The 26,507-nt window shown below is 62.3% G+C and overlaps 3 protein-coding genes and 1 long non-coding RNA gene across 9 annotated transcripts; 2 read left to right on the forward strand and 2 right to left on the reverse strand.

Annotated features, from left to right (window-relative positions):
* The first annotated feature begins 819 nt into the window (after positions 1-819).
* IFITM5 (interferon induced transmembrane protein 5) lies at positions 820-5,119 on the forward strand. 3 transcript variants are annotated; one of them, XM_082749498.1, is made up of 3 exons: positions 820-2,069; positions 3,190-3,490; positions 4,620-5,119. In XM_082749498.1, exons 2-3 carry the CDS (start codon positions 3,299-3,301, stop codon positions 4,830-4,832), a joined length of 405 nt encoding a protein of 134 aa, XP_082605624.1. In that variant the 5' UTR covers positions 820-2,069; positions 3,190-3,298; the 3' UTR covers positions 4,833-5,119. The 3 variants fall into 3 exon arrangements, with proteins under 3 accessions (XP_082605624.1, XP_082605623.1, XP_082605625.1); XM_082749497.1 differs by having other exon boundaries at positions 820-2,027; XM_082749499.1 differs by having other exon boundaries at positions 2,061-2,123.
* Positions 5,120-7,228: 2,109 nt separating this feature from the next.
* On the reverse strand, positions 7,229-14,045 carry PGGHG (protein-glucosylgalactosylhydroxylysine glucosidase). 3 transcript variants are annotated; one of them, XR_014316420.1, is made up of 14 exons: positions 13,295-14,045; positions 12,712-12,992; positions 12,197-12,407; positions 11,686-12,121; positions 10,643-10,762; positions 10,323-10,454; positions 10,007-10,118; positions 9,712-9,784; positions 9,486-9,622; positions 9,216-9,349; positions 8,993-9,088; positions 8,686-8,783; positions 8,400-8,529; positions 7,229-8,309 (listed from the first exon to the last, which is right to left on the reverse strand). XR_014316420.1 is itself a non-coding variant. In XM_082749496.1 (14 exons), exons 2-14 carry the CDS (start codon positions 12,965-12,967, stop codon positions 8,224-8,226), a joined length of 2,103 nt encoding a protein of 700 aa, XP_082605622.1. In that variant the 5' UTR covers positions 12,968-12,992; positions 13,499-14,045; the 3' UTR covers positions 7,229-8,223. The 3 variants fall into 3 exon arrangements, 2 of the variants coding, with proteins under 2 accessions (XP_082605622.1, XP_082605621.1); XM_082749496.1 differs by having other exon boundaries at positions 8,400-8,611; positions 13,499-14,045; XM_082749495.1 differs by having other exon boundaries at positions 8,400-8,611; positions 13,295-14,044.
* Positions 14,046-15,043: 998 nt separating this feature from the next.
* Positions 15,044-22,247, reverse strand: NLRP6 (NLR family pyrin domain containing 6). 2 transcript variants are annotated; one of them, XM_082749500.1, is made up of 7 exons: positions 21,413-22,247; positions 21,153-21,185; positions 19,101-20,868; positions 18,192-18,284; positions 17,001-17,171; positions 16,739-16,906; positions 15,044-16,274 (listed from the first exon to the last, which is right to left on the reverse strand). In XM_082749500.1, the coding sequence occupies exons 1-7, from the start codon at positions 21,690-21,692 to the stop codon at positions 16,136-16,138; spliced, it is 2,652 nt and encodes an 883-aa protein (XP_082605626.1). In that variant the 5' UTR covers positions 21,693-22,247; the 3' UTR covers positions 15,044-16,135. The 2 variants fall into 2 exon arrangements, with proteins under 2 accessions (XP_082605626.1, XP_082605627.1); XM_082749501.1 differs by lacking the exon at positions 21,153-21,185 and having other exon boundaries at positions 19,101-20,866; positions 21,351-22,247.
* LOC309873580 lies at positions 17,023-17,925 on the forward strand. Its single transcript, XR_014316421.1, has 2 exons — positions 17,023-17,184; positions 17,633-17,925. It is a non-coding gene; the product is annotated as an uncharacterized lncRNA (long non-coding RNA).
* Positions 22,248-26,507: the final 4,260 nt, after the last annotated feature.

The following is a 26,507-nucleotide window of genomic DNA, read 5'->3' on the forward strand; positions in this document are numbered from 1 at the left end:
CTTCGGGCTCCTGCGGTGGACGGGGTCCAGGCTTCTCCGGGCTTCACTCCACCCCGGCCGAGCTCGGCGCGGGTCGCAGAATCCGGGCCGCGGAGCGCCTCTGCGACGGGAGGGGACGGTCTCGGCCGGGACGGGACGCGCACCCTCGGTCTGCGGGCGGCCTCCCTCCAGCCCCGATCCCCAGCTCCGCAGCCTGGCTCCCGCCGCCCCTGCAGCGCCCGGAGGCCTTCTCCGGGTCTGGAAACCCAGGGATCCGAGACGACTGGTGGACCCCGGGCTCAGCCCAGGATGTAAAGCTTTTTGTCCTGCCCCTGCGGCCCCACGTCCCGCGCAGCGGCCGCCAGTCTCCCGCCGCCACCGCCTGCGCGCAGCCCCCGCCTCCGCGGTGGGACGGGGCGGCCGCGTCCGTCCGGGCCGGGCCAATGAGGGCGGAGCCCAGCCCAAGGAGACCAGAGCCCAGCCAGTGAGGGAGGGCCGAGCCCAGCCAATGGGAGCACAACTCAGCCCAGGAGAGCCCGTCACAGCTCAGCCAATGGGAGCACCACCCCGCCAAGGCCAGCACAGTTCAGCCAATGAGAGCCGAGCCCAACCGCGAAGCGCTGATCGCAATTCAACTAAAGAGAAGCCACTAGGCTCGCGGCTTCCAGGTCTCTCCAACGGACTTCTAGTTTGAGCCTCCCAACTCCACCCCCTGTACCTATAAAAGAGCTTGGCTCTTTTCTGGGGACTTATCTATGGTTGTGCCGTAGCTTGTTTTTTCTAGAATTGCAATTTTCTGCTATTCCCAGATAAACCCTTTTGAGGGTAAAATAACTAGCAGTTTTATTTTTAAGTTTAACAACCCAATTCCAATGCGTGGGGGACTGCCCAGAGAGTACTAAGCAAATGCTGGACGCCAGCAGTGTGGTCACTATCTACCCAGGGGTAATGTGAGATCCCACAGGTTAGGGTTCAGCTTTAGGAGACTGTCCTCTTTCCCCACTTCCGGGCCAGGCACAAGTCGGGGCTGTCACCTGGGCTTCTGACCAAGTGGCTGTAAATCCGAGGTTCCTGTGACTTCTGGGTTCTAGTCATTCGTCAGAGCAGCTCACAGAACTCAGGGAAACATTTCACTTGCTAGATCCCCAGCGGATTACAAAAGGATCCAAGTCAGGAACATTCCGACAGACATGCCCAGGATGAGGTCTGGGGAAACGTGCGTGGTCCTGCCGGGCAAACCCCTCTCCCCGGGTCTCCACGTGTTCCCCATCCCGAAGTTCTCAAAACCTTGTCCTTGGGGCTTTATGGAGGCTTCATTACTTAGCCACGGACTGGCTAACTCATTGGCCTTTGGCGATGGAACCCGGTCTTCAGCCCCGCTGCCAACCCCAGAGGTCACAGGGTGGGCTGGAACCAGCCCTCTGATCCCTTGGTTGGTTCTCCTGGCAGCCAGCCCTCCTCCGTAGATGAGAGTCCCTCATTAACATAAGAGACACCTTTATCCCTTCAGAAATGCCAAGGGTTTTAGGGGTTGTGTGCCAGAAACCAGGATGGAGAAATATGTATTTCTTCATATAAATCACAATACCTCAACAGGCAAAACATCATCCTGGCCCCTCTTACTGGTAGGACATAATGGGTCCTAGGAATTATGGCAGGCCCAAGTCACACTCTCTGTGGGGGCCCTGGTTTTTGTCCTCCAAAATTTGTATCTTGAAATCTTAATGCCCAAAGTGTTGGTAGCAGGAAGTGGGGGCTTTGGGAGGTAATGGGGCCATGAGGCAGAGCCCTCATGTTGTTTCTGAGACCCACAGAACTCCCTCGCCCATGAGCACACACTGAGAAGTCAGCGGAAGGCCACCAGGATGAAGGTCTCACCAGAACCTGCCCACGCTGGCCCCCGATGGGACTTCCTGCTTCCAGACCTGTGGGAAATAATTTCTATTGTTTATGAGGCACCCAGTCTGTGGTGCTTTTTGAAACAACCACAGCTGAGGAAGACAGGAGGTTGGTGTAAGGTTTTATAGGCGAGATAAACACGACACCAGGTGAAGTGGGTGCAAGGCAAGGCTTATTAAAGGCTCTCTCCGGTGAAGTATCAGGGCTCAGGAGAAGGGGAGCCAAGAAAGTTGCACCGGGAGGAGGTGGGCCCCTCGGGCGGGCGAGGTTCCACGACTCTGGAAAGCAGAGTTGGGGAAGTCGCCCTGGGAGGGAGTTGGCAGGGTCTTTGATCTGTCTCCTGCATAGGTATCGGGTTACCTATGGAGCGGCGACCTGGGCATACATCCTTTTGGTGGGAGAGTCAAGGGTTAAGTCAAGGGTTGGTGGGGGGGGTAGGCTGGAAGACGGCGAGACCCCCCAGCGGTCATTTCCATGCTCTTCCTGCACTCCGGGAGCCTCTGGCACTGCAGGCCATTTCTATTGTTCCTCCTGCACTCCTGGAGCCCGCCAACCCAACAGTTGGGGGACAGAAACCGGAGGTCTCTTGTGAGGCGGGGGAGCCCTTCTGTCAGTATATGAGCGGGGGTCCACAGTGAGGTCTGGCCCCTTGTTGTAAATGTCAGGGGCGCACGGGTGGCATTGACAGCCCAGGGCTTGCTGGGCCCTCCAGAGGGAGCGCAGAACAGAGCCCTGAGCTCATCCTTCCAAACCTCGGTGGACCGGGGAGGGCAACAGGAACCAGCCACGGAGGCTGAGAAGCAGCTGTCTGGCCGCGGCCAGGGCGGTCCCGCGCACAGCAGAGCTCAGAGAGAGCTGGGGGCCGCACTCGACAGCGACAGCGGCGGTACCGCTGGTGCTAGGGTCCCCCCTCCTCCCCCGCTTAACCCCCTCCATGCCTCAGCCCCGCTTCCCTCCTGCTGGGGCCCGTGTCCTCCCACCAGCACAGGGGCAGGGACGTCTGGGATGCCAAGGCTGGACGCTGGTGAGCCCAGGAGATGCCGGGATGGCCAAGCCCGAACTCTGGGTTCTGGGGACAGAGCCCAACCCTGGGGGGGGGGGTTTCTGCAACCCTCCTCCGCAGCTGAGGCGACACGTCCCCACCCGCAGCCCCGAGATGGCCCCTCCGACTCCTCTTGGCCGCGGGGCAGGGGCTCGGCTGGGGCTCCGGTGCGGGGGAGGGTTTCGCGCGGCGGGCGATGGGGGCTGGGGGGCGGCGGGGCGAGGCCGCGCTCTCGGCCGCGCAGAGCTGTAATTTGTCGTTATATTTAGCGGGCGGCGCCGGGCCGGGCTTCGGGAGGGGGCGGCGGGGCTATAAGCGGCCCGGGGCGCCCACCGTCGAAGCCGGAGCCCGAGCGAGGAGGAGACGGCGCTGGAACCCATGGACACGTCGTACCCCCGCGAGGACCCCGGGGCCCCGACGGCCCACAAGGCAGACGGCGCCGCCCACACGGCCCTCACCCTGGGGGCGCCCAGACCCCCACCTCGAGACCACTTGATCTGGTCGGTGTTCAGCACGCTCTACCTGAACCTGTGCTGCCTCGGCTTCCTGGCGCTGGCCTACTCCATCAAGGTGGGCCTGTGCGGGGGCCTGGGGGTGGCTACTCCATCCAGGTGGGCCTGTGGGGGGGGCCTGGGGGTGGCTACTCCGTCCAGGTGGGCCTGTGGGGGGGGCCTGGGGGTGGCTACTCCGTCAAGGTGGGCCTGTGGGGGGGGCCTGGGGGTGGCTACTCCGTCAAGGTGGGCCTGTGGGGGGGGCCTGGGGGTGGCTACTCCGTCAAGGTGGGCCTGTGGGGGGGGCCTGGGGGTGGCTACTCCGTCAAGGTGGGCCTGTGCGGGGGGCCTGGGGGTGGCTACTCCATCAAGGTGGGCCTGTGGGGGGGGGCCTGGGGGTGGCCTACTCCATCAAGGTGGGCCTGTGCGGGGGGCCTGGGGGTGGCTACTCCGTCCAGGTGGGCCTGTGCGGGGGGGCCTGGCGCTGGCTACTCCATCAAGGTGGGCCTGTGCGGGGGGGCCTGGGGGTGGCTACTCCATCAAGGTGGGCCTGTGCGGGGGGGCCTGGGGGTGGCTACTCCATCAAGGTGGGCCTGTGCGGGGGGGCCTGGGGGTGGCTACTCCGTCCAGGTGGGGGAGGGGGGGTGGCTCTGGGGGTGGCTACTCCATCAAGGTGGGCCTGTGCGGGGGGGCCTGGGGGTGGCTACTCCATCAGGTGGGCGAGGGGGGGTGGCTCTGGGGGTGGCTACTCCATCCAGGTGGTCAAGCAGGAGTCTCTCCGGAGGGGGTTGCTTTTCCAGAGGGCCCCAGACGCTCCTGGGGGGAGGGGCTCTCCAGGGGGTGACTCCTGTGAGAAGGCCACTCCCTTAGCCAAGCAGTGGACAAGCTCTTTGCCTCATGAAGGCTTCTCCGTTGAGGCAGGGCTATGGTCCTGAGGGGGGGTCTAGTCCATCCAGAAGAGCACAGAGGTGGTCGGGGGCTACCCAAGGGGGTCTCTTTCATCAAACAGCTTTTCGCATGCTGGGGGCTCCTGCGACCAAAAGCCCTCCGGCTTCTCCTCAGGGTCCTCTGCATCCCAGGATTCTCCACCCACAGAGGGTCCTTGGAGGCTGAGGCTGGCCCAGGATGGCCTTTGGGTCCACAGGAGGAGTGGGAGGAGGCAGGGCCCCCAGGGCACATAGAGACCTGGCCCTGCCCCTGGTCCACAGGCCCGGGACCAGAAGGTGGCTGGAGACCTGGAGGCAGCCCGGCGTCTGGGGTCCAAAGCCAAGTGCTACAACATCCTGGCCATGATGTGGGCGCTGGTGCCACCGCTGCTGCTGCTGGCGCTGGTGGTGACAGGCGCGCTACACCTGTCGCGGCTGGCCAAGGACTCCGCTGCCTTCTTTAGCACCAAGTTCGATGACTCGGACTATGACTGACGGGCTGGGCCTTGTCTGCATCCTGCCTACGGACCCTGACCCCAGGACCAAATTGCAGGGCCCTGCTCTGGGGACTCCACCCTGACCCCCTGGAACCCTATCTCCACCATCTCATCCTGGGCACCTAATGCTGACCCCAAAGGTCCCTTGTTTGGAACCCAGTGGCCTCAACTCCAGCCCTGATAGTCCCCGCTCCCCTACCTCCTTGTGCCCAGGCTGGACCCTCTCTCCTCAAACCAGACTCCTTCAGGCTTGGTTTCATAATTAAAAGCACCCGGTTCCAGAAACTGTCTCTTGGGCTTTTTGCTGGGGTGGGAGAGGGTTTCTTCCTGAGAGGAACCACCCCGGGGACCATGCAAACTAAATCCCCCTGGACTACGCAGCCTGATGCTAGGGTGACTGGTTCTGTCTGCTGGGCCCTGCCCCGACTTGACTGCTGCCCTCACTTGGCGCTGGGAGGCTTGTGGCTTCTGGGGTGGGGACGCCTGCATATTTTAGAATGAAGTCCGGGAACTCGGGCTTTTGATCTCTGCGGTTCGGTGGCCTCTCTTCCAGCACATGTGCGCCCTTCCCTATCTGGGAGTGCGCTTGCGTTAAGCCGGAGCCCCAAAGGGGACATTGCTTGTCCTCACCCTTCATGTTTTTGTTGGTGGGTCAGGCGAGGGCCAGCCTCCTTCTCTGGGTCATTCTGTCTGTCCCTGTGAGGCCTGCATTCCTTTAGTTCTTGGTCCCCACCGTGGGCTCCCTCCCTCCTGGCACAGGGAGGCCGGACACAAAGACACACAAGCCCACAGTCGTGACCCTCACACACACACCTCACACACACACGGAGTTGGGCAGGGAGTGAACACGGCGGGGGGCACCTTCTGAGCATTCTTGGGGCACATGTCCTTGTACCCCCACCCCCTCTGCGCACCTTCTCCCCCTTCCTGGAAGCCGGCAGAGCCTGGCAAAGATGGGTTTTGCTTGAACACATGCACACACCCCGTGTGGCTGGGACCAAGTCCCTTAGGTCTCTCTGTGGCCGGCCCAATGACAGGGCAGGCTAATTGCAGGGGCCTTAACAGCAGGGCGGTCGGGGTTTTGAGTACCCCACCCAGGGAGCCCCCTTTGCCGGCCCATTTGCCTGGGTTGGGTGTGGGGGTCTGTCCAGCTGCTACCCTTGGAGCCTCAGAGCACCCCCTATTCTGTGACAGCCAACAGCTGGCCTAGCTGCGCGCACAGTGCCCGAGCAGAGGTGACATCCTGGCCACGCGGCAGGAGCAGCAGCAGCAGCAGCATCCCAGCCCCGTGCCGGAGTGAGCGCTGCTCCAAGCCAGCCCGTGCGGGCAGGGGTGTGTGCTGCCTAGGGCCTGGGGCCAGAGGTGGTGCACTGGCCCACGCTGGATGCTGCTCCCACACTGGACCAGGGGTAAGGGCAGTGTGCCAGTGCTGGGACAGGGTGGACACAGCACCAATCCTGTGCTCCAGATTTGGCTCATGAAGGGGACAACCGGGGCTGGATGCATGGGTTGGGAGCAGGGATCAGCTTGCCTGTCACCAGGTACGTGTCCCTAAGCATGGGATGGTCTGCCGGTCCCCACATCTGGTGTGGGGAACAGAGACAGTCTGGCCTGTGCCCAGTGCCAAGGACACAGAGTGTGTCGGTGGCCCGCCCTCTCCCAGGCCATCTCCCGGGCAGGCTGAGGGGCCCTGATTAAGTTGAGGCAGTTGGCTGCCACGGACCCCTGACCGTTGTGCCCCACCACCTCGCCACAGTCCCCCAGAGGGACAGCTCTCTCTGCGCCCAGGTGCAGGTGCCCATGTGTGGCCTGCGGGCAGTAGTGTCAGGCTGTGTGCACCTTGTGAGGGCAGGGTCCCCCACCAGCTCACCTGTGATGTCTGTGCCCACAGCTGCTCCAGGGCTGTGGGAACCAGCATCCACTCTCTGAGGATGGTCCCGGCTGCCACACCCCGCTCTCGCAGGTCGGCCTCAGCTTTTGCCCGCAGCTGACCGTTGAGGGAGAGCCCTGGGGCCCCGGACGAGCCCTGCCAAGGTGCTGGCTTCAGGCTCTGAGGCTACTGCTCTCAGGGACCAGCATGGACATCCACGCAGATCTGCAGCTGGGCCAGCGGAGCTCCCTCGGAGGCCGTCCCTCCTCCCTCGTGCTGCTCCCCATGGTGAACCGGACACGAGGATCTGGGTCCCTGACGCCCCCACTCCCACATGGCTCTGTCCGTTACAGCTGGGATGCCCAGTGGCCGCTTCCTGGAGAACTTGGACCAACTCTCCACCAAGAACGGAGGGAGGATAGGGGAAGGGAGTGGGAGACCCACCATATGGCGTGCGACTGCACTTCCCGACCTGCCCTGTCCCTCAGGCAGCCCTCCTGTTCAGAGGGAAGGAGACCACCAGCTCCTGATCGCAGACGCACTTGTCCCAGCATGGGATTTTAATTCCTCAGGTAGACTTGGCACAGGTGCACGGCCTCGCCCAAATCTTGGCGGCGGTACCATCTCACCTCATTCTCAAGAAACCCCCAAGGACCCCGGGGGGACATGCCAACCAAGGGGCTGAGGCCCCAGGCGGAGAGGCAGCCTGTTGGACAGATGGGCCCAGGCCGGTGGCCTTCAACCCACGCACTCTTGGCCCCAGTCCTTCTGGCTGGTCAGAGGGAAGATGTGGGGTCCTGTTCTGCACCCCGCCCCCTCTCTTCTTGGCTGAGGAAAGGCTGGTGGCGGAGACCCACTGAAGTTGCCGCAGGGCTGGAGGAGCCATGGGCTGAGGAGCTGAGCGCACCTGGATTCAGCCATGCCTGACCTCGTCTGTATGACACATGAAGTTGCTTTCTGGTCTATAACTGAGAGTCCCAGGGAACCCACGGGGGACCGTGCCTCAGGCTCCCCGCCTGGCTACCCTCCCCATTTCTGCCTTCTCCGGAGAGCGTCCACCACACCCTGGCCCCACCCTGGAGTGTACGGGTGCAGGTGTCAGCCCAGACAGGCAGGCGCAGATGTGGCTGAGTGGGAGGCCGCGAGGAAGCTGCAGGCCAGGGAGGGTTAGGCTGGGGAGGGGCTCAGGCTAGAGGCGGACCATCCTCAACTTGGGGCCAATGAACTCAGACTTTCCGCGGAGCCTGTGAGCCGGGCTGCCAGGTGGGGAGTGGGTGGGAGGAAGGGGACCAGCAGGCCCTGAGGGTGGGGGCTGGCTGCGGCCGGCTTGGGGTACCCACAGAGGGAGGCCAGATCCCAGGACCCAGGAGCCAGCCCCGCAGCCCAGGTTGTTCAGGTGCAGGGCTCACGACCCACGACGGCGCCAGGGTGAGGGCCCTGGTGGGGATGGAGGACCCAGCTGTGTCCCACGGGGTTCCTGTGGGTTTGGGGCCGGTGCCTAGCATCTTCAAAAATTCTCCTAGGAAACTCTTGGAGCAGAACTTGCTGCCTCTGGGACTGACCTTTGTATCCGTCCAGCTGAGCAGGAAAAGGAGACTTTGTGCCCTGCAGGGAGTGGGGGCACATGGCTGGGGTTACCCTCACCCTGGTGGTTCACCTGCTCTGCACCCCTGGGGGAGTCTGGGCGGCGCCTACCTGGGAGCAGGGGGAGGCGAGTGTGTGCTGGCCACAGCTCAGCCTCCAGGGGTGGGGCCCAGGGTCCCGCCCCGGCTTTGACCTCAACTGTCACGCAGTCCTTGGAGAAGGAGAAGTCCAGCTTGTTCCCCTGGTAAGAGAGGCCACAGATGCACACTCCAGACACCCCGGCCAGACATATGGGGTCGAAGGTCACGCCAGCGCTGGTGATCCTGGGGGGAGGGAAGCCGTTCATGAGAGTGGGCGGGGTGGGGGGGGGACTGCTCTGGGCCAGACATGCACTCACCTGAACCCTGTGAATCCAAAGAGGGCCGCTTGCAGGAAGCCCCCCATGCCTGTCAGGAAGTTCACGGCGCCTGACCCGTCTGCGTTCTCCGTCCACACCTGCATGTGCCAAGGCAGTTAGTGGCCAGACTCCCGGGACATGGGCCCCGGGAGCTGCTGCCCCTGCTTCCAAGGGTCAGGCATGTGTCCCCAGGTACCTGCCCCTGCTGCGCTCCCACCCCTGCCCCCCAGGGCCACAGCGGGAGGCGGGTGTGTAGCTCCCCGCACCAGGCACACAAGCACGTGAGCTGACATGGAGACCCAGCTACCTTGAAGGGCTCAGCTATGTGGGCAAAGCATCTTTCCAGGAGGTCCCGCGCCCGCCAGGGGTCCTTCAGCTCCATCCAGCCCACGGCAAACATGCTCTGGGGTCAGAGGTCAGAGGACATGCTGGGGCAAAGCCCAGCACATGGGGAGGGGAGACGGAGACTAGTGGGGGAGGGCTGGGCTTGCTGTGAGGACCACCCCCCCACACCCCTGCAGTTTCCTTACCCAGGTCATGGCAGGGCCCCTTGGAGATGTCACAGCCTCATAAATCTCCAGGTTCTTCCTGCGAATGTGAGGACTCAGGTGGAAAGGGACGGGGTAACCCAGGAGCACGACGTCAGCCTGCTTCACCTCCTCTCCTGGGGAGGGACGGGTGCTGCCGACGCAGGTGGGAGCAGGAAGGGGGGCTGCTCCCTCAGGTAGGGGACGGCCAGGGCGGACACAGATCCCGTGGGAGGCGTGAAGGGGCCCTGAGGTAGCTCCCAGTGCACTCACCAGGCTGGTACCCGTCAAACTCAGGGTGGAAGTTCTGCCTCGGGTCAAAGGGCACCTTGATCTTATCGGCCACCACTAGCCACTCGCTGGGAACAGGCTGACCCAGGTCCTGGGCCAGGGCAGCAGCAAAGCGCAGGCTGGGGCAGAGGCAGGGAGAGGGTATGGCCTGAGCCCTCCCAGCTGGACCTCTGCGTGGTGGAGCTTTGGCCGGGGGTTTTGGTCTGACCTGTTCTGGACCAGCACGTTGGTGTACACGGAGTTGTTGACTCCTGAATGGTATTCGTCGGGAGGCATGACTCCTGGGCACACAAGTACAGGATGGTGCTTAAGTGAAGGGTCCTAGGGACCTGCCCCTGATGCCAGTAGCCAGTGTGGGCCTGACCACATCAGGTGATGGAGATCCCGGCTGAACCGAGGACCACACCTGCCCCACCTACTCTCCCTGCCACAGCTGTCCGTGCCTCGCCCTCCCCGGGACCAAGCCCCTCCCCACGACTATCGCTCCCTTCTCGCGCCCTCACCCTTCAGGTGGTACGTTCCCTCCTCAGGGCTCCACTCCACACGGCTGCACCAAAACTCAGCCACAGCCCTGACCACATCCCAGCCACCAGCCTCCCGGAAGAGCTGCACGTCCTGGGGGAACAGGAGAGCTGGGACAAGGACCACGCCTCCAGTGACCAGTCTGCATCGGTTACTGCATTTCTTGCCAGTGCCCACCCTCCTGAGTGCCCAGAAGTGAGGGTCCGGCCCCAGATGACAAGTCATGGTGGGGGTTGCAGAGCACGGCCCCGCTGGATGGGTGCGTGGTCCTACCTGGTGGGCATGGCATCCCCTCACCTGGGTGGCATGGTAGTACAGCTCGAAGGCCAATGCCACGGCTCCATTGATGTGAATCTCCTGCGTCCCATAAATGTCCTCAGGGCAGACCTCCAGACCAGAACCCGCACTCTCCCAGGCAAACTTGGCTCCCTGAGAGGTTGGGGGCATGGAGCAGACCTGACTTTTCTAGGGCCTTGGCGCACAGGGACGGCCCACCCACTTCCCGGTGCTCTCCCCACCCACAGAGGAGCCTGAGGTGATGGGTGCAGGCCTAGGAGGGATGTGGGGACATCAGGTACTTCAGGGGATCCACAGGGTGGGTGCCTGGGCCCCCTCACCTGGTAACCCAGCTTCCGGGCATTGTCTAGGGCCCCGCTCAGGGTCCGGACACGGTACTCCAGGAGGGCCCTGGCGGCCTCTGGGTGGAACATCAGGATGTTTGGGAACATCCAGAGATCCTGACAGCGAGTAAGGAAGGGCCCCATGTTCAGAGCTCTCACACCCCTTCTGTCTCTCCCCTGCCCACATGCTGCCTTGGCCAGAGCCAGTGCTCCTCACGCCGCCTCCCTGAGAGCTCCTGTCTCCGTCCAGCTTCTTCCTGTGCTGCCCACCCTGGGTCCCCCGCACCTGCCCCCCCACCCATGACCCGCACCTGCCCCCCACCCATGACCCGCACCTGCCCCCGCACCTGCCCCCCACCCATGACTCGCACCTGCCCCCCCACCCATGTCCCAGCCTCCAGACTAGGTGCTCCTCGGCTTTGGTCCTCAGCAGGCACCTGGGGGCCCCCCGGGAGCTCAGGCCAGAAGCTGCGTGGGTGGCACCACGGCCCACTAGCTGCCTGACCTGGAGTGAGTGACTCAGCCTCACCAGGGTGGGCCACAAGAGGAGGCTGAGGAGCAGGGGCAGCAGCTCGGACCCTCCCACGCTCAACGGACATCGAGCCCCAGGCTCTCCCGGCTCCCACTCCTGTCCGAGCCCCGACCCTCCTCTGCCCCCTCAGCAGCCACGAGGGCCCTCCCAGAGTACACCTTTGGCAGCGTCTCTCCAGTTCAAGTCTCCGTGGCCCTCACAGCCCCTGCAACGGCTCTTCCTCCTTCTGCCCCTGCAGATGCCCCGCACCCCCTCAGCTCTGCTGTTTGTACCCTCTGACCCCTTTGCCCGAATCACTCTTTTCCACCAAATGCCCATATATTCTTTGGTTGAGATTCCACCTCCTCCAGGAAGCCTTCCCTTCTGCCATGGCCTCTGTGCTTCCTCAGTTCACAGCCCCATCCCAGGGAGGGCAGAGATAGCAGCTTGCCTGTGCCCTTAGCATCGTCTGTGCCCGTATGCCGCCCCGTCTGTGGCTGCTGTGTGCCGGGGGTGGACTGGTGCGTACCTGGTCCCAGAAGACGTGGCCCCAGTAGCATTCCTCTCGGCTCCCGTTGGACAGGCCCCCAGGGCTGAGGCCGTGGCAGGTGTATCCCGGGGCCCCGGGCTGGGGCAGCGCACTGAGCAGGTAATAGAGGGCACCACGCAAGGCCTGGCGCAGGGCTAGGGGCCCTAGCACATCCAGGCCACAGCCAGCCCAGAGCTGGGCCCAGGCCTGGGCATGGGCGGGGTACAGAGTGCCTCCGGCCTGCAGCCGCAGGGCCTCGGTAAGGCAGGCTCGGGCCTCAGCCTGGCTGCCCCCCACCACGGTCAGGAACTCCCAGGTCCGGTCTTGCTCTCTCTCCCCAAGCGTCAGGGCTGGGGGCACTGGTGTCCACAGCATGTGTACCTCCTGCTGGGAACCCCCAGGTTGCTCCGGGGTTAGCGTGCGGCCATAAAGATACCTGCAAGAGTGTGGCCATGTCTAAGGGACCAGCTCCCTCCCTGGTCTACCTGGCCAGGCATGACCCCCTCCTCACCGGGCTCCTTGGAAGTCAGGACCCAGATGCAGGTCCAGGTCTGGGCTTTTTGGGGAGAAGGTGGACCGCAGCAGCACCGTGACGGGGCCGTCCCCCACGGCCACACGGGAGATGGACACACTGAATGCCATGACGTGAGGCAGCGCGCGGTGGGCGTAGATGCGCTGGGAGGCCCGGAAGCTGGGGCTCTCTAGGGTGTGCAGAAAGGAGCCTGGGAATGGGCGGCAGGGGGTGTGGTCAGGGCAACCTGCATGCCCCACTGAGGGCCAGTGAGGACGGTTACAAAGCCACTCGCCCCTCAGGGAGGCAGAGCCGCCCTCTGAGCGCCAGCCGGCCTGTCTGGAGAGCTCCAGCGGCACAGACGACAGAGGACGCCAAGCTTGCCCGGGTTCGGGAGGCCTGCAGGGCTGAAGCCCTCCTCTTCTCCGGGAGTCGGGCATCCTGAGTTGGAAGGTGGCAGGGTGGGGCTGCCATCCGGCCAATGGCTCAGGGGGGCACAGGGCGGTGCCGGTTACCTGTGTTCGTGTCCAGGACAAAGGTCTCTGTCAGCTGATCTGTGTCTCCAGGGACCTCCAGCTGGACATTGAGGGGACTTGGCAGAACGGCCCGGTGTGTGTCCCCGCTAGCCCCATTGTACACGCCACTCACATGCAGTGTGTCATGATACACACGTGTGCCCAGGTATGTGTTGGTCATGGTGGCCAAGAGCCGGGGGTCGCTGGGCAGAGAACGGGCAGTGAATATGGTGGGGTCCTCACTGGCATCCTCCATGGAAAGCCTTGCTCAGCAGAGGGGCCTGTTAAAGGGGGAGTCAGTGGCTTCCACAACTGGCTGGGCCTCCCTCTTCTGACTGTCTGTAAAGTCCCAAGCCCCCTTCCTCCCACCCCACAGCTTGGCTGATGCCTGGGACAGCTGGTGGGGAGGGTGTGGGCCTCCTGGGCAGCTCGGTCTTCCACAGACTCCACTTTTGAGCCCCCCAGGAAACACTTTCCACCCTAAGAGATGCTCAACTCCTGACAATGATCTCCAGACACCCAGCTGGGTCCCCAAACTCCCACCTTCCAGCTGTTTCCAAGCCACACCCCCAGGAGCCCCGACCTGTCAGTGGGGAGTGAGGAGGCCTCTGTCTTCCGCAGGGTGGTCCTCAGGAAGGCGGGCTTGGGAGAGGGGGTGTCTGTGCCGCAGCGCGGTCCCGGGCCGTCGGGGCGGTGGGGGTGGGGGCGGAGGCCAGCGGCCTTGGGCCCGGAGGTGGCAGGAGCCGGGGTTCCGGGAGGCAGGCTGGGGAGGGTCTCTGGGGCTCACCGCGGCCCTGTGTGTCCCCAGGCTCCAGCCCGCTCCGCGGCGCCCCTCCACGGCCAAAGGACACTCAGCTCGCCGCCGCCCCGTCGCCGGAAGGCCTTGCGGTCCCGCCCTCAGGGCCGCGCAGGGCGGGACAGCCGGGCCCCCACCCCGGGGCGGGGCAGCTGGCGGGAGACAGGCCGCGCTGGTCCGTGCGCAGACCCTGTGCTGCTGCTGCGCGGGTGGCGCTCGCGGGAAAGTGCGCGGGAGGCACAGGTTGAACTCGGACCCCAAGGAGGTGTCCAGGGGCGGGTACGAGAGGGGCAGGGCCTTTGATCGGCGCTTTCCCCGCTCCGGCGTCGGTTTCCTCCGTCTCTCCGCGAGCTTCCGTGTCTCCCCTTTGGAGGGGTGGCGACGCGATCCTCCAGGAGCCGTCCCGTCTCTGGCCCCACCCTCTGACTCTCCAGGGCCTCTGCTCTCAGACTTGGTTCCCCACCTGCCCATGCGGTCACTCCAGCTGGGCCCTGGGCGCCCGACTTGCCTCTCTGCCCTGCCCGTGCTTTGACCACCGGGCTCAGCCAGAGACACTCCGAGTCAACCAGCTCTACTTGCCACCTCCCCCAGTACGGGTGTAGGGAACTGCGGGGGACCAGCTGCTCAGGCCCCTCCTGGGCCCACACCCACTTCCACCCAGCGAGTCCCGAGTCCCGAGTCCGTGGTTCTGCGCTGGCCAGGGCTTGCCAGCTCTCCCCATTCCCCACTGCAACCTCTGAGAACAAGTCATCCTCTTGGGTAAACACAGCCCTCACCATGTGCTTCTCCTCTGCCCTCTATGGTCCTTGGTAACACTGGGCCACAGCCACCCCAAGACTGACCCGGTGGGACTGTGTCTTCCGCTCAGAAGCCTGCAGTGGTGCCCACCTCACGGGGAGGAGCCAGCATCCCTGAACTTGCCCTGATCCCCTGCGCTAGTGTCCGGCGCCCCACTAGCTTCCCTGCTGCTTCTGCAACAGCCCAGGCATGGACTGAATGTGTGCCCCCAAATCCATCAGCGGAAATCTAATCCCCAGTGTGACCGTATTTGGAGGTGGGGCCTTTGGGAGGTAATTAGGTCAAGAGCTGTCAGGAGTGGGATTAGCGACTTCACAGGAAAGGCCCAAGAGCTAGCTGGCTCCCTTTCTGCCATGTGAAGAGACAGCAAGAGGACAGCCCTCTGCCACCATGGAGAGGGCCCTCATCAGATGCCAGGATGACTGGCACCTTGGCCTTGGACGTCCCAGCCTCCAGCATGGTGAGAAATAAACCCTTCCCCAGTCCCCAGTGTGTGGTATTTTGTCTTGATAGAGGAGGGGGCTAAGACACTTCTCTTCTTGACCTTTGTACTTGGCTCTTGCTTTCCCTGGAGCAAGTTCCTTCAAGATGCTCTCAGGGCTTGGTGCTCACATCCCTCTGTTCTCAAATGCCCTGTCCTCCGTTAGACTTCCCCAGACCCCTGACCTTGTAACCCGAAAGCCTCGACTCCATTGTCTGCCTTTTGCACGACTTCATGTTCCCCCAAAGCACTGGTCGGCCCGTCTGTACACGTTTATTGTCTTTCTTCCTGCCAGGCTCGGGGATTTTTGTCTGTTTTGTGGGGTGAACGCTGGACTTGAGGTGATCATGGAGGGGACGTCCCCCCAGGAAGGGAAGGTGTTGACTCCGTGGTTCTCATCCACCCGGACCGAGGTCTGAGGAGCTGGTCGGGCCCACTGTGTGCAGCAGAGACCCGAGCACCGGGGGGCTGAGTGCTGTGGCTCGGCTCCGGCATCACTCGGCTTCCTCTCCCAGGGGATGGGGAACAGAGCCCCCCTCATACAGGTGGGTTGGTGGCCAGAGAAAAGAGGTGAGCCCTTGTGAGGGTGCTTGACTATGTGCAACAGAAGCCGACAGAAGCAAATCCAAAGCGGAACATGTCACCCGTGTGTGGGGTAGGGGTAGGCGGCCTACCAACCCCGCGCCAGCACAGCCCGCCCCCCCCCTTCCCGGCGGCTGCTCCAGGCCTCGCCCTGGGCTCCATCCCCGAAGGCCTAGCCGTGAGCGGATACCTCTGCACTGGGACCACACAGCCTCAGCAACAGCTTCAAAGACCCGAATCCCTGGGGAGGAATGGCAACCTGCCCACGTTTGGTCAGGGTCAGCCCCCACATGGCCCCCCGGGAGCAGGGCCAGAGTTGCACTGTGGGGCCCGAAGTGCAGGTGGGGTTGGGATCAGTGGTCTGTGCGGAACGCACCAGGTGAAGGCGGACCTGTGGCAGGCGCTCCATGACTGGGGCGCTCAGTGCCATTGTTCTTGCTGGAGGCGTCTGCGGTGGGGGCGGGGGACAGCTGGAGGCCCCAGGAGAGGCAGGTGGTGGAGCAGCAGTGGGGGCTTGGGGGAGGAGGGGTCGCTGGTGTGGAGGACAGAGAGGTAACATGTGCCCAGGGTGTGGGGGGAGGGGCATGTCCCGGGACCTGTCCCCGACCAGGTAAGGGACCACGTGCGTCCTCACCTCCCATCTGCCTGCCCCCAGCAACTCAGGCTCAAAAGAGCTGCCCAGAGCTGACAGCAGTGTCCTCTTGCCCTTGGGATGAGGAAGTCCACTCCGTAGGGCTGACTTGAGCCCTCCCCCGGCCTTCAGGAACTCAGAGGGCACTGCTGTGTCCTGCGGGAGGCCTGGGGTGACCGTCCAGGGCTGGGTGGGTGATGACCAGGCCTGGCTTTGCTGTCTTCACCACCTGAAGCTCCTTCAGGGACTGCTCGCTCAGCTGCACGGAGGTCAGCCTGTGGCCGCGCGCACAGAGCACGGGAGGGGGTAGGTGGGGAAGTTGAGGCTAGGACTAGGGGGACCGTGACAGGCCGGGGGGGGGGGCAGTGATGGTGCTGTTGGCCCAGGCAGTGCTGAAGGGACACAGTGACAGGAGGTGGTTACTCAGGGACGTCAGAGGCTGGGGGAAGGGGCTTGGGCCCAGAGTCTTTTGGGGAGCAAAGGGTGTTGGGATCACTGGCCCAGAGTTGCCATGGGCCCCAGATGACACCCGGACATTTCAGTCTGGTAGAGCGGCTGAGGCCAAGGGCTGGGCAGGGCTTTGGAGCATGGCTGTCCAGGGGCTGGGTTTGAGAGTGGTTGCTGGGGGCGGGGGGCGGGAGGGTTTCCCCTTCAGCATCCGGGAGAAGTCCCCAGGCACCCGGCCCAACCCATGGTTGAGAGGCTGAGTCCCCAGCACCTTTCCCACCCCTGCCTCTACCTGAGGGTCTGTAGGCGGCATCCCGGGTGCTGGAGGACGGCACACAGCTCGGTCACTGTGGGCTCTGATAGCTGGCAGTCACCGAGTTCCAGGGTCGTCAATGCTGGGCTCTGCCTGAGCACGCCGCTGAGGTACTGAAAGGCTTCCTGAAGGCCGGGCTGCCACACCCTTGGGGGAGGAGGAGCCTCAGGACCGCTGTGGACATCCCCCTCCCTGGCCCACAACCTGTCCCACCCGTGGCCTCTCCCAGGCCAGGTCTCACCGGAGCTTCTGCACCCCGCACCGCGGCCAGGCCAGGCCCTCACTCAGCACCCGCAGGCCTGCCTCGCTGAGCCGGTTGTGGAGGAGGCCTAGCTCCCTCAGGGCGGGGGCCTCCCTCAGAGCCTCGGAGAGGTCTCGGCAGATGGAGTCCGGCAGTCTGCAGCGGCACAGCCTGTGGGCAAGAGGCACGTAGATCTGGCTTCAGGCCCCTTGGCTGCTTGGCTATAGCCCACTGGGCAAACTGGCCACTCCTGTGTGGGGGTGGGGAGGGGGAGGTTCAGTCGGGCATGGGCTGGCTCAGCAGCAGCAGAGATCTGTCCTTTGTCTCCGCATGTGTGCCTGGGTTGCCAGGGCCATCCGAGCGAGGGCAGGCCTGCACACCTCTCCCTTACGGCACAATTCTCTCCCAGCATCTGAAGAGCCCGTTTAGATCTTACTGCCACGTGTTTAATTGCGTCGCCGCCCGTTGAGTTTGGGGGGGCCGTGGTTAATGCAGTTAGCCAGTCCCCAGCAATCAAGCGGTTGGCTTGTTTCTACTTCGCTGCCTTTAGAAACAATGCTGTGATGAACCTTTTCATGCACTGAGTTTAGGTGGGCCAAGCTTGCTGATCACTGCCCTCTGTTTCTTCCCAGGTTGCTGGAGTACCCTCCCACCAGGCCAACCGTGTCACCATGCCCCACTACTAGCTGCCTGCTGAGGCAAGACCTACCGGCTCAGTTTCACAGGGGTGGAAACGAGCTCAGACAGACTGGCTTGCCCAAGGGCTCGGTGGCAGGCAGCCGGGACTCAAAGCCTGTGGCCCGAGTACTTCCCTCCACTTCCCGCCGCTGCCTGGGAGAGTTCAGAGGGGCTGCCCAGGAACCCCTCTTTCTAGTAGCTCCTCGCAGCCTTTCTTTGGAAGGAAAATACATTCTGGTGTTCCTTATCCCTCCCCCAGAATGCAAAGCTGCACCACGCTTTCCACTCAACCTGCGGCCAAAGCCTCCTTCCTCATGACCACCGAAGCTGGTGAGGGAGCCCCGATCCGCACCCCCTCCTCCTTCCCCATCCTGAGTGGGCACAGCCTGTTGACCCCATCCCGGGACACCAGAGTCCCCTTGGCCATTTCCAGCCAGGGCTACATCTCTGTCCCTGCCCAGACTATCCTGCTTTGCATCCCTTCCAAGGGAGGGTGGGGGCTCGGTCACTCACGTCAGGCTGTGAAGACCACAGTGTTGGTCAGTCATGGCCTCGAAGAGTGTACGTAGTGGAGAGGCCTGGGATTTTCTCGCGGTGGCTTGTGAACTGGTGGGAGAGAGACCAAGGTGAAGACCACCTGTTGCCTTCCAGTCCCTCCCTCCTTCCTGTGGTCCTGAGGTGTCAGAGCTGCCTCCGTCCTCAGCCCCAAACTGAGCCGGGACCCCTCCACCCTCTTCACTCCAAACCCAGAGGGAAGCTGCTCCTCTGGGGCCTCATGTGCCTCCCTGCTGAAGCGGCCTCTGTGAGTCCGGCCTGTGCGTGTGGGGTGTCGCTGTCATTCCGAGATGGGTCAGTCATTGCACCTGCGGTGGGCGTCCCCAGCCCCAGCCCCTGCCAACACCCCGACAGTCATTATGTCAATAGATGCTGAGCTCTGGGTTGAGTGCCGGGATGGAGCTAAGACGATTTGCCCTGAAGGAGCTGAGGGTCTGGTGAGGGGGATAGACATGGGCAGAAGTCATGGCATATAGTGGTCTATGGGGTACTTCTGGGGACAAAGGGGTCCCAGGCCAGCTGGGGGAGCCTGCCAGAGCACTGACGACAGGCAGCAAATAGTGTTCTGGGTGGAGGGAACAGCAGGTACAAAGCTCAGGGCACAACTGGCATAGTGCATTCCAGAACTTATTAGAAAGCTGGACCACAGCCACATGGCCATGGTAAGAGGTTTGTCTCGAAGGGGACCGGCTGGGAGCTGGCATGGCAAGGGCCCCTTGGGAGGGAGATGGACAGATGGACATCGGAGGCTTCCTTGAGAAGGCTGGAGCTCCTCCTTGGGGGAACAGACCTCTGGGCGTGGGCGGCCTCCCCCTGCGCAGATGGATGCAGGGCGCACATCCCCCCCCCCAGGGTCTGTGGACTCACGAGCTGCCGCTGAGGCTGCCATGCAGTCGTTTTATCAGGCTCTTCTTCTTCTTCTTCTCCTGCGGGGGGACCAGCACACAGCTAACCAGCCGCAGGGCCTGCCCGGCTGGGCAACTCCTCACGCAGTAGCTCAGGACCAGCAGGTCCAGGCGGCTGAAGCGCACTCGCTCCAGCAGGAGCTCTGGCCAGCCGCGCAGCGCCTGGTGCACAAAGGTGCTCTCCTGCGTCTCGTACAAGCAGTACAGGAGCTCTAGCGGGTAGCTGAGCTCGCCCTCCTCCTCCTCTTCTGGCTCCTCGGAGCCTTCCGGAGCTTCCGTCTCTTCAGTGCCCTCGGGAGCCGCCCTCGGGTGACCCTGGCCCTGTTCCTGCACCCAGCGCAGGACATCCTGCTTCACGCGCTTGGAAACCACGCCGCCGCAGCCGAAGTGGCGCTCGATGTCACGCAGCCGCTCCGCGTTCAGCAGCCCAAAGAGGAAGCGCGTGGTGAGCGTGAGGTGGCCGCGCAGCTGGGTGTCCCCCTGCAGAAGCGCCCCTACGCCGTCAGCTGGTGCCTCGAGAGCCTTCTCGTGCTCCAGCAGGTAGGATAGCGCTGCAAAGAATTCCTGGAAGCTCTGGTCCATGAATTGGTAGGTGACCTCTGTCTCCAGCACGCCTGGCAGTTCTTTCTTGCTGAGAAACAGCGTCTGCACTTTAGAGCCACGAAGTTCCAGTCGTTCCAGATCCTTCTCAGGGAACTGCGCCCTGTGCCGGAGCGTACCTTCGCGGGCCAGGCGGCCCAGTTTCCGCAGCTCTTCCTGCATCTGGGGGCCGTCCGTGGCAGGCGCCGAGCTCAGGACGCTGGTGATGAAGAGCAGGTATACGGACGTGGTGGTCTTGGAGGTACGCGACAGGTCCTGGTGGAGCTGGAGCTGCTGGCGCAGGACGGTGCACACGATCCAGCACACGAAGGGCACGAAGCACAGCGCGAATAGAGTCTCGTTCTCCTTCACGAAGCGGTAGGCGCGCTCCGCCATCCGTTCGTCCCGAAAAAACTTGTGGAAGTACTTCTTCTTGTCCTTGTCGGAGAAGCCGCGCACCTCCGCGCACTGCGGGGAGCACAGGCGGCCCTGCAGCCTCCCGGGGGCGGTGGCGCGCGCGGTCACCAGCAGGCGGGCTCCGGGCAGCAGCGTCTTGCTCATCAGGCCGTCCAGCACGCGCGCGCCGTCCGCCTCCTCGAAGGGGTCTGTGCAGGGCGCGGCGTCGGCGGGTCCCGGCGGCAGCTCGTCCGCGCCGTCCAGGATGAAGAGCAGCCGCTCGGAGCGAGCGAGCATCTGGCGCACGGGCGCGCTGCGGTGGGGGCACTGGTCGAGGACCAGGCGGGCCAGGCTGCACGGGCCCGGTCGCTCCAGCAGCTCGCGGCAGGGCAAGAAGAAGGCGAAGTCTACCTGGTCGTGGTACAGCTTGCCCACCGCCCAGTCGTACAGGATCTTCTTGGCAGCCATGGTTTTGCCGATGCCCGCCGGGCCCTGCAGCACGACCGTCAGAGGCCGCTGACCCTCTTCGTCGCGGCCGAACAGGCGATTGAAGGTGTGGGTGTCCGAGCGCCGAGCGCGCTCCGGCTCCGGCTCCGGCTCCTCCGCGAGCCCCGGAGCCTCGTCCACCAGCGCGGCGCTCTCGCGCGCGATCAGCAGTTTGGTGAAGCGCTTGTTGATCTTCACCGAGCGGGCGTTCCTCTCCTTCACCTTGGCGTGCTGCTGCAGGACGTGCTCTCTGTACTTCTTCTTGTACTCTGGCGGGGGCGGGAGAGGGGGCCGGGGGGGCGGTCAAGGGAACGGGGGAGGACTTGGACGGGAGCCGCGTCCCTGGACCCTCCCGGCCCCTTCCCCAGCCCGCTAGGTTCAGGTCTGTTTCCCGGGCCGCACCCCCAGCCCCTCCGCCCAGCCACCCTCCCGCACACCCTCCCCCAGCTGCCCCGGACGCTCGTGCTGCAGACCTGAGGGTCACCGTACCCTCCCCCACCCCCACCCCCGCCCCCACGGCTTGGGGCGGGTGCTTCGCGCGAGACAGACTTACCCGACACGGAGAGCAGTGCCGAGGAGCTAAACCCTGGAAGCGAGACCTGCAGTGAGGCCCCGCCCAACGCGCAGGGGCGGGGCGGGGCGGGGTGGGGGCCGCAAGAGGGAGTTGGGGGTCCCCTTGGGAGCCCCGAGAATCAGCCCTGGTGGGACTGTGCATGGGGAAGCGGGAAGGATGGTGGCGCGAGGCCTAGACTCTGTCCGGGCGGAAGGGAACAGAGAGGCAGGGACCCCGGCGACCCCCGAGCCCGCGCTCACACTGCAGCCGCTGCTCCTTGAGTCGCGCAGCCACTTCGCGCACATCCGCCCTCTTCAGGGTCTTTCGGGCCACGTCCAGGGCAGGCTCCGGCCCGTAGAACTGGATCATCTGCTCCGCGAGGTCCACGGCGTCGGCGCGCTCCAGCCGCCCCCACGGGATGCTGCGGCCGTCCAGGGCCGCGTCCCGCAGCTTGTGGCGGAAGCGCTTCAGCTGCTCTTGGCTCAGGTCCTCGAGCGCGGCCTGGAGTAGGTCTCGCGCCTTGGCCGCGCGGGCCTCCATGCTGGGGGCAGGCGGGCGGTGGCGGTCAACACGCGTGTGGTTGCGGGGCCCCCGGCCCTGCTCCGCCTCCCACCCTACCCGACCCCGGGGTGCACGACGGTCAGCGGCTCCCACGAGGCCCCGTTGCTCCAGGGAACACTCGCGGGGAGGAGAGGCATGGAGCGGGGAGCGGGGCTTTGCTCCCAGGCTTTGCCGCCTGGTGGTGAGTGGTACCCCCCCCTACCCCAAGGCCCTGGCCACCGCTGACCCCAGGGCTAGGGGGCGCCTTCCCGCTTGTTGTGTCCCTGCCAAGCGGGGGCAGGCCAGGTCAAAAGCCCAAGATGCTACCAGAGCCTGCACTCTCCCTTTTCCTCCTTCCCTCTCTGGGAGCCTCCAGCAGAGCCAGGCTGGCCTCAGTGGAGAGCCAGACTGTGCCCCACAGGTCCCTGCGACACTCATCTCACTGCGCCCTTTGGTGGGGCCCAGGCTGGGGGGAGCCTCACACCAGGGCCTGAGTCTGAGCCCCTGGTAGGGAAGAGAGCCCCTGATGCCTTCTGTGCAGATGGAGTTCCTAGAGTTCTGAGCCTGGGGCATGTTGGGGAAAGGGCGGGGATGAGGCGTGTGAAGCCCCAGGGAGACAGCAGCCCCAGGAAGACAGCAGCCGGATGCCTTAGAGGGCTTCCTGAGTGACCATCCCGAAAGCCAGCACTCACCCGGAGCAGAGGGCCTCTGGTTGGTCCATGGAGTCTGGCACCTAGGAAGAGCGCTTTGGGGCAGACGCAGGGATCAGAAAGGCTCCTCTCCCCAGGTTGACGGAAGCCAAGTTCTAGGGGATTTGCCCAGCTCCATCCATGCCCGAGCCCCAAGGGCTGTAGCTCAGCTGGCACTGAGATGTCGGTCCAGCAGTCACCAGGCTCCCGAACTCAGGAACCTGGGCATGTGCACACAATCACCCTTTAAGAGTTTTGCTGGGTGACCTTTGATTTTTGTCTAATCTTTTTCCCCCAGTACTGTACTCTGAAAACCCACAGGGCGTGGCAGCAAGGGAGAGCCGTGAGCAGGTGTCAGCAGGGCAGGGAAGACAGTGGCTGGCTCCGAACTAGACCTTCAACTCTAGGGCCTCAAATAGGTGACACTCTGAAGGTAGCAGGGAAGAAGGGCTTCTTGGGCCGAGGGGACACCAGGGCTCGCACAGTAGTACCAGGGGAAGGAGGCTGTCACGTGGGCCAGGGAAGAGTTCTGCAGCTTCCCAGGTCTGGCGTGAGCAGTGGATGGGGAGAGGTCGGGAGGTGAGGCGTGTGTGAGACTGATGTGCAGCCACGTGTGACCAAATGAATGTGGGGTTCTCCTGGACAGCGTCTGCCTGCATGAAGCGTGTGTGTTTGTGTGTGTGTGCATCTATGTGACCACCGTGTTTGTGTGAGTGCACCTGTAGTCGGTGACATAGTTGGCGACATAACAGGCCCCAAAGATATCAGGTCCTACTCTCTGGAACCTGGGAAGGTCCCCTTCTATACAAAAGGGGCTCTGCAGCCGTGATGGAACTCAGGATCTAGAGATGGGAGATTGTCTTGCATTGCCCAGATGGGCCGTAAAGGTCATCTCAAGGACCTAGCTAGAGGCCGAGGGGGATTCAGCCCAGAGGACTGCGAGATGACCAAAAGTCAGCCACGAGGCTGCTGGCTCTGAAGTGGGGAGATGGGGCCTTGAGCCAGGGAGCACGGGAACACAGCACCAGAAGCTGGGAATGCGGCTTGGAAAGGCAGGGGGAGGTCATGTCCTCTCGGGCCTCTGCAGGGAATGTGGCTGAGCCAACCCGTGGCACTCAGCTCCGTGAAACGGCTTTTGGACTTCAGACCTCTGGAACCACAAGAGAATAAGTGTGTACCGTCTTAAGCCAGGTTTACAGTAGGGAACGCAGCAGCCCCAGAAGATGGACACAAGATCTCTCTGAGTGTCTCTGGGCGACCGCCTGCAAGCACCGGGGTTCTGGAACTGCCACTGCCCTTCTGGCCGTCAGCCATCCATGTGTTCAGTCCTGCTTCCAGGAGGAGCCTTGAGAACTGACATCGTCCCCCCGGCCCTGGGAGAGAACCCGAGTTCTGGGAGCCTCTCTTCTGGCGGAGGGGACTCACAGAGATGTCCATTTCGCTCTGATTTTTTTTTTTTTTTTTTCTGTTTAAGACAGATCGCTCCATGTCTTCCTGAGGTGGGCTGGGGCTATCACAGGTCTGGGTCTGCTAGCCACACTCACTTCTACCCCAGGACAGTGCCTGCCTTTCTCCTACTCCCCAAGCTCCTGACAGGTCCCCGTCCATCCCACTTGATTGCCCTCACTGGCAGCCTTCTGAACACAGGGCAGGGCTGGGAGCGGAGAGCCTGGAAGGGGTGCTGCTGCCAGCACACATGGGCGGGGGGTGCTTGGTGCTTTGAAAGAATTCCTGTGAACATGAACACAGCTCACGGTCCCCACAGAGCACTGAAAAGCAGGGTCCGGCACCTGCCCTGTGTGTTGAAGCAGCTTCTGCTGGGGCAGCTCCAGAGCAGGGCAAGACCCTTACTCCAGGCCCTGGTGAGCATAATAGCCAGCAAAGCAGAGGAGAGGACTGAGTCTCCTTGGAGTCAGGGTCCTGGGGACAAACCCTTAGCAGAGTTGGACCTCAGATGCCAGGGGAGGTTGGGGGTGCTACAGTCGTGAGCTCAATATGGGGTTCCAGCTCCTCCATCTGCCGGCTCCTGACTCACTTAGCTCCAGTGACATGGCTGGGATTCTGCAGAGGCAAAGCAGCCATCAATGGACCACAAACATAGGTGTGTCAGGGCTCGACTGTGGACAGAATGTGGGCCCAGCTCGGCTCCGGCGGCATTGCAGCGCCCTGGCCCACTTCCAGAAGCTCCACTTCCAGAGACCCCAGTGCATCCTTCATGGACCCTTCAGTGAACCCCATCCCAACCCCAAGGCACTCCACACACCCTCAGTCCTCCGGGCAGAGACAGATGTACCACCTTGGCCTATGCTATGTTTCTCTAAGTGCACGTTCACTTTTCCTCTCCACGGGATGATTTCTTGAAAGCAAGTTCTTTACTGGGCACAGTCTCCCTTTCACTGTTGTTTCAGACAGGAAGTGCCACCATCAGGAACACCGTCTCCTGGCCAGAATGTTGGGCATCAAATCCTGCCTCCACCATCCGATGGCTGGACCACCTTGGACAAGTTATTTAACCTCTCTGTGTCTCTGTTTCCTCCTCTGCAAAACGGCATGGTAATGGCACTCCAGCATTGAGGGCGGAGAGGAGTGAAGCCGTCACACACGTGCCAGCACTTCCCGCTGCTGACCGTGAATTCTTCCCTGAAATGTGTGCTGTTTCCCTTTTGCCAAAGAGACGGAGAGGGGCGAGTCAGAGAGAGCGCAGGGATGGAGGAAGGGCGTGCATCTGCTCTGGTGTGTTCGGCCTGTGTGAGGCCTGTGATTTCAGGATGTCAAGGTCATCCCCATCTCCTCAGAGGGACCCTTCTTAAGTGGACTCCGAAGTATAAATTAGGCACCTGGGTGGCTCACTTGGTTAAGATTCTGACTCTCGATTTCTGCTCACGTCATGATCTCAGGGTTGTGAGATCGAGCCCTGTGGGGGTCCACCCTGGGCCTGGAGCCTGCTTGGGATTCTCTCTCCTCTGTGCCTTCCTCCCCACTTATGCTTGCGCTTTCAAAGAAAGTGTACTTGATACGCTAAGGGAAGAGGGAAAACAGAAAAATATCCTCAAAACCAGAGAAAAGGCAGAAAAAGAGTGGAAGGAAAAAAGAACAAGAAAGTGAGACAAGGAAACCAAATAACAAATGGTTACAAATAGGATCAACACTCATTCAGCTACATCAACAGTCACGTTAATGGTCGATGACCTAAACACCAATTGAGAGAGAGACTATCAGAGTGGGTTAAGAACGTGGCCCCGCTGTGTGCTGTTCATAAGAAACCCACGTTAAATGTGAAGACACAGATAGGGTACAAGTAGAGGGACGGCTAACACCAATCACAAGAAAACTGGGCGGATGCAGGTAGTCGAACAGTAGAAACTTCCAGTGAGCAGATACATGAGCACTAGGGGTGTGACAGACACCGCGGTGGCTGTGGCTGACGTTGCTGGTCGGCACGCGTGGATGAAAATGTTAAGAGAGTAAATTCCTGAGAGTTCTTATCACAGAGAAAAAGAAGGACCCTTTTCTTTCCTTTTTCTTTTGGTATCTATTTGAGATGATGGATATTAACTAAACTTATCTGGGCCTTATGTCACAGTATATGTAAGTCAAATCATTATGCTGTATATCTCAAACTTACACAGTTTATATGTATGTTAATCATATCTTACCAAAACAGAGAAAAGAGCTGGAGTAACTAACTTCAGATAATGCCGATTTTAGGGCAAGGAAAATCATCAGAGATAAAGAGGGCGTACGTAAGGACAAAAGGGCGAATTCTCCAAGTAGATGTATCAATCCTTGATGTGTCTGTACCTAACAACAGTGCCAGAGACCTAAGGAAGAAACTGATAGAATTTTAAGGAGAAATAGATGAATCCATTTTTATATTTGGAAACGTCAATACCCCCTCTTAGAAATGAACAGATCCAGCAGGCAAGAGGAGCTCATTAAGGACACCGCTGAACTCAACACCATCAACCAACTGAACATCATGGATAGTCATCCACTACTTCAACCCCACAGAACTCACGTTCTTTTCAAGCTCATAAAACATTCACCAAGAGAGACCACATTCTGGGCCATAAAACACACCCTAACAAATGGAAAAGAATAGAAGTCATACAATGTCTGTTGAGAT

This window comes from Mustela nivalis, assembly GCF_964662115.1.
Source record: "Mustela nivalis genome assembly, chromosome: 9".
Taxonomy (NCBI): Eukaryota; Metazoa; Chordata; class Mammalia; order Carnivora; family Mustelidae; genus Mustela; species Mustela nivalis.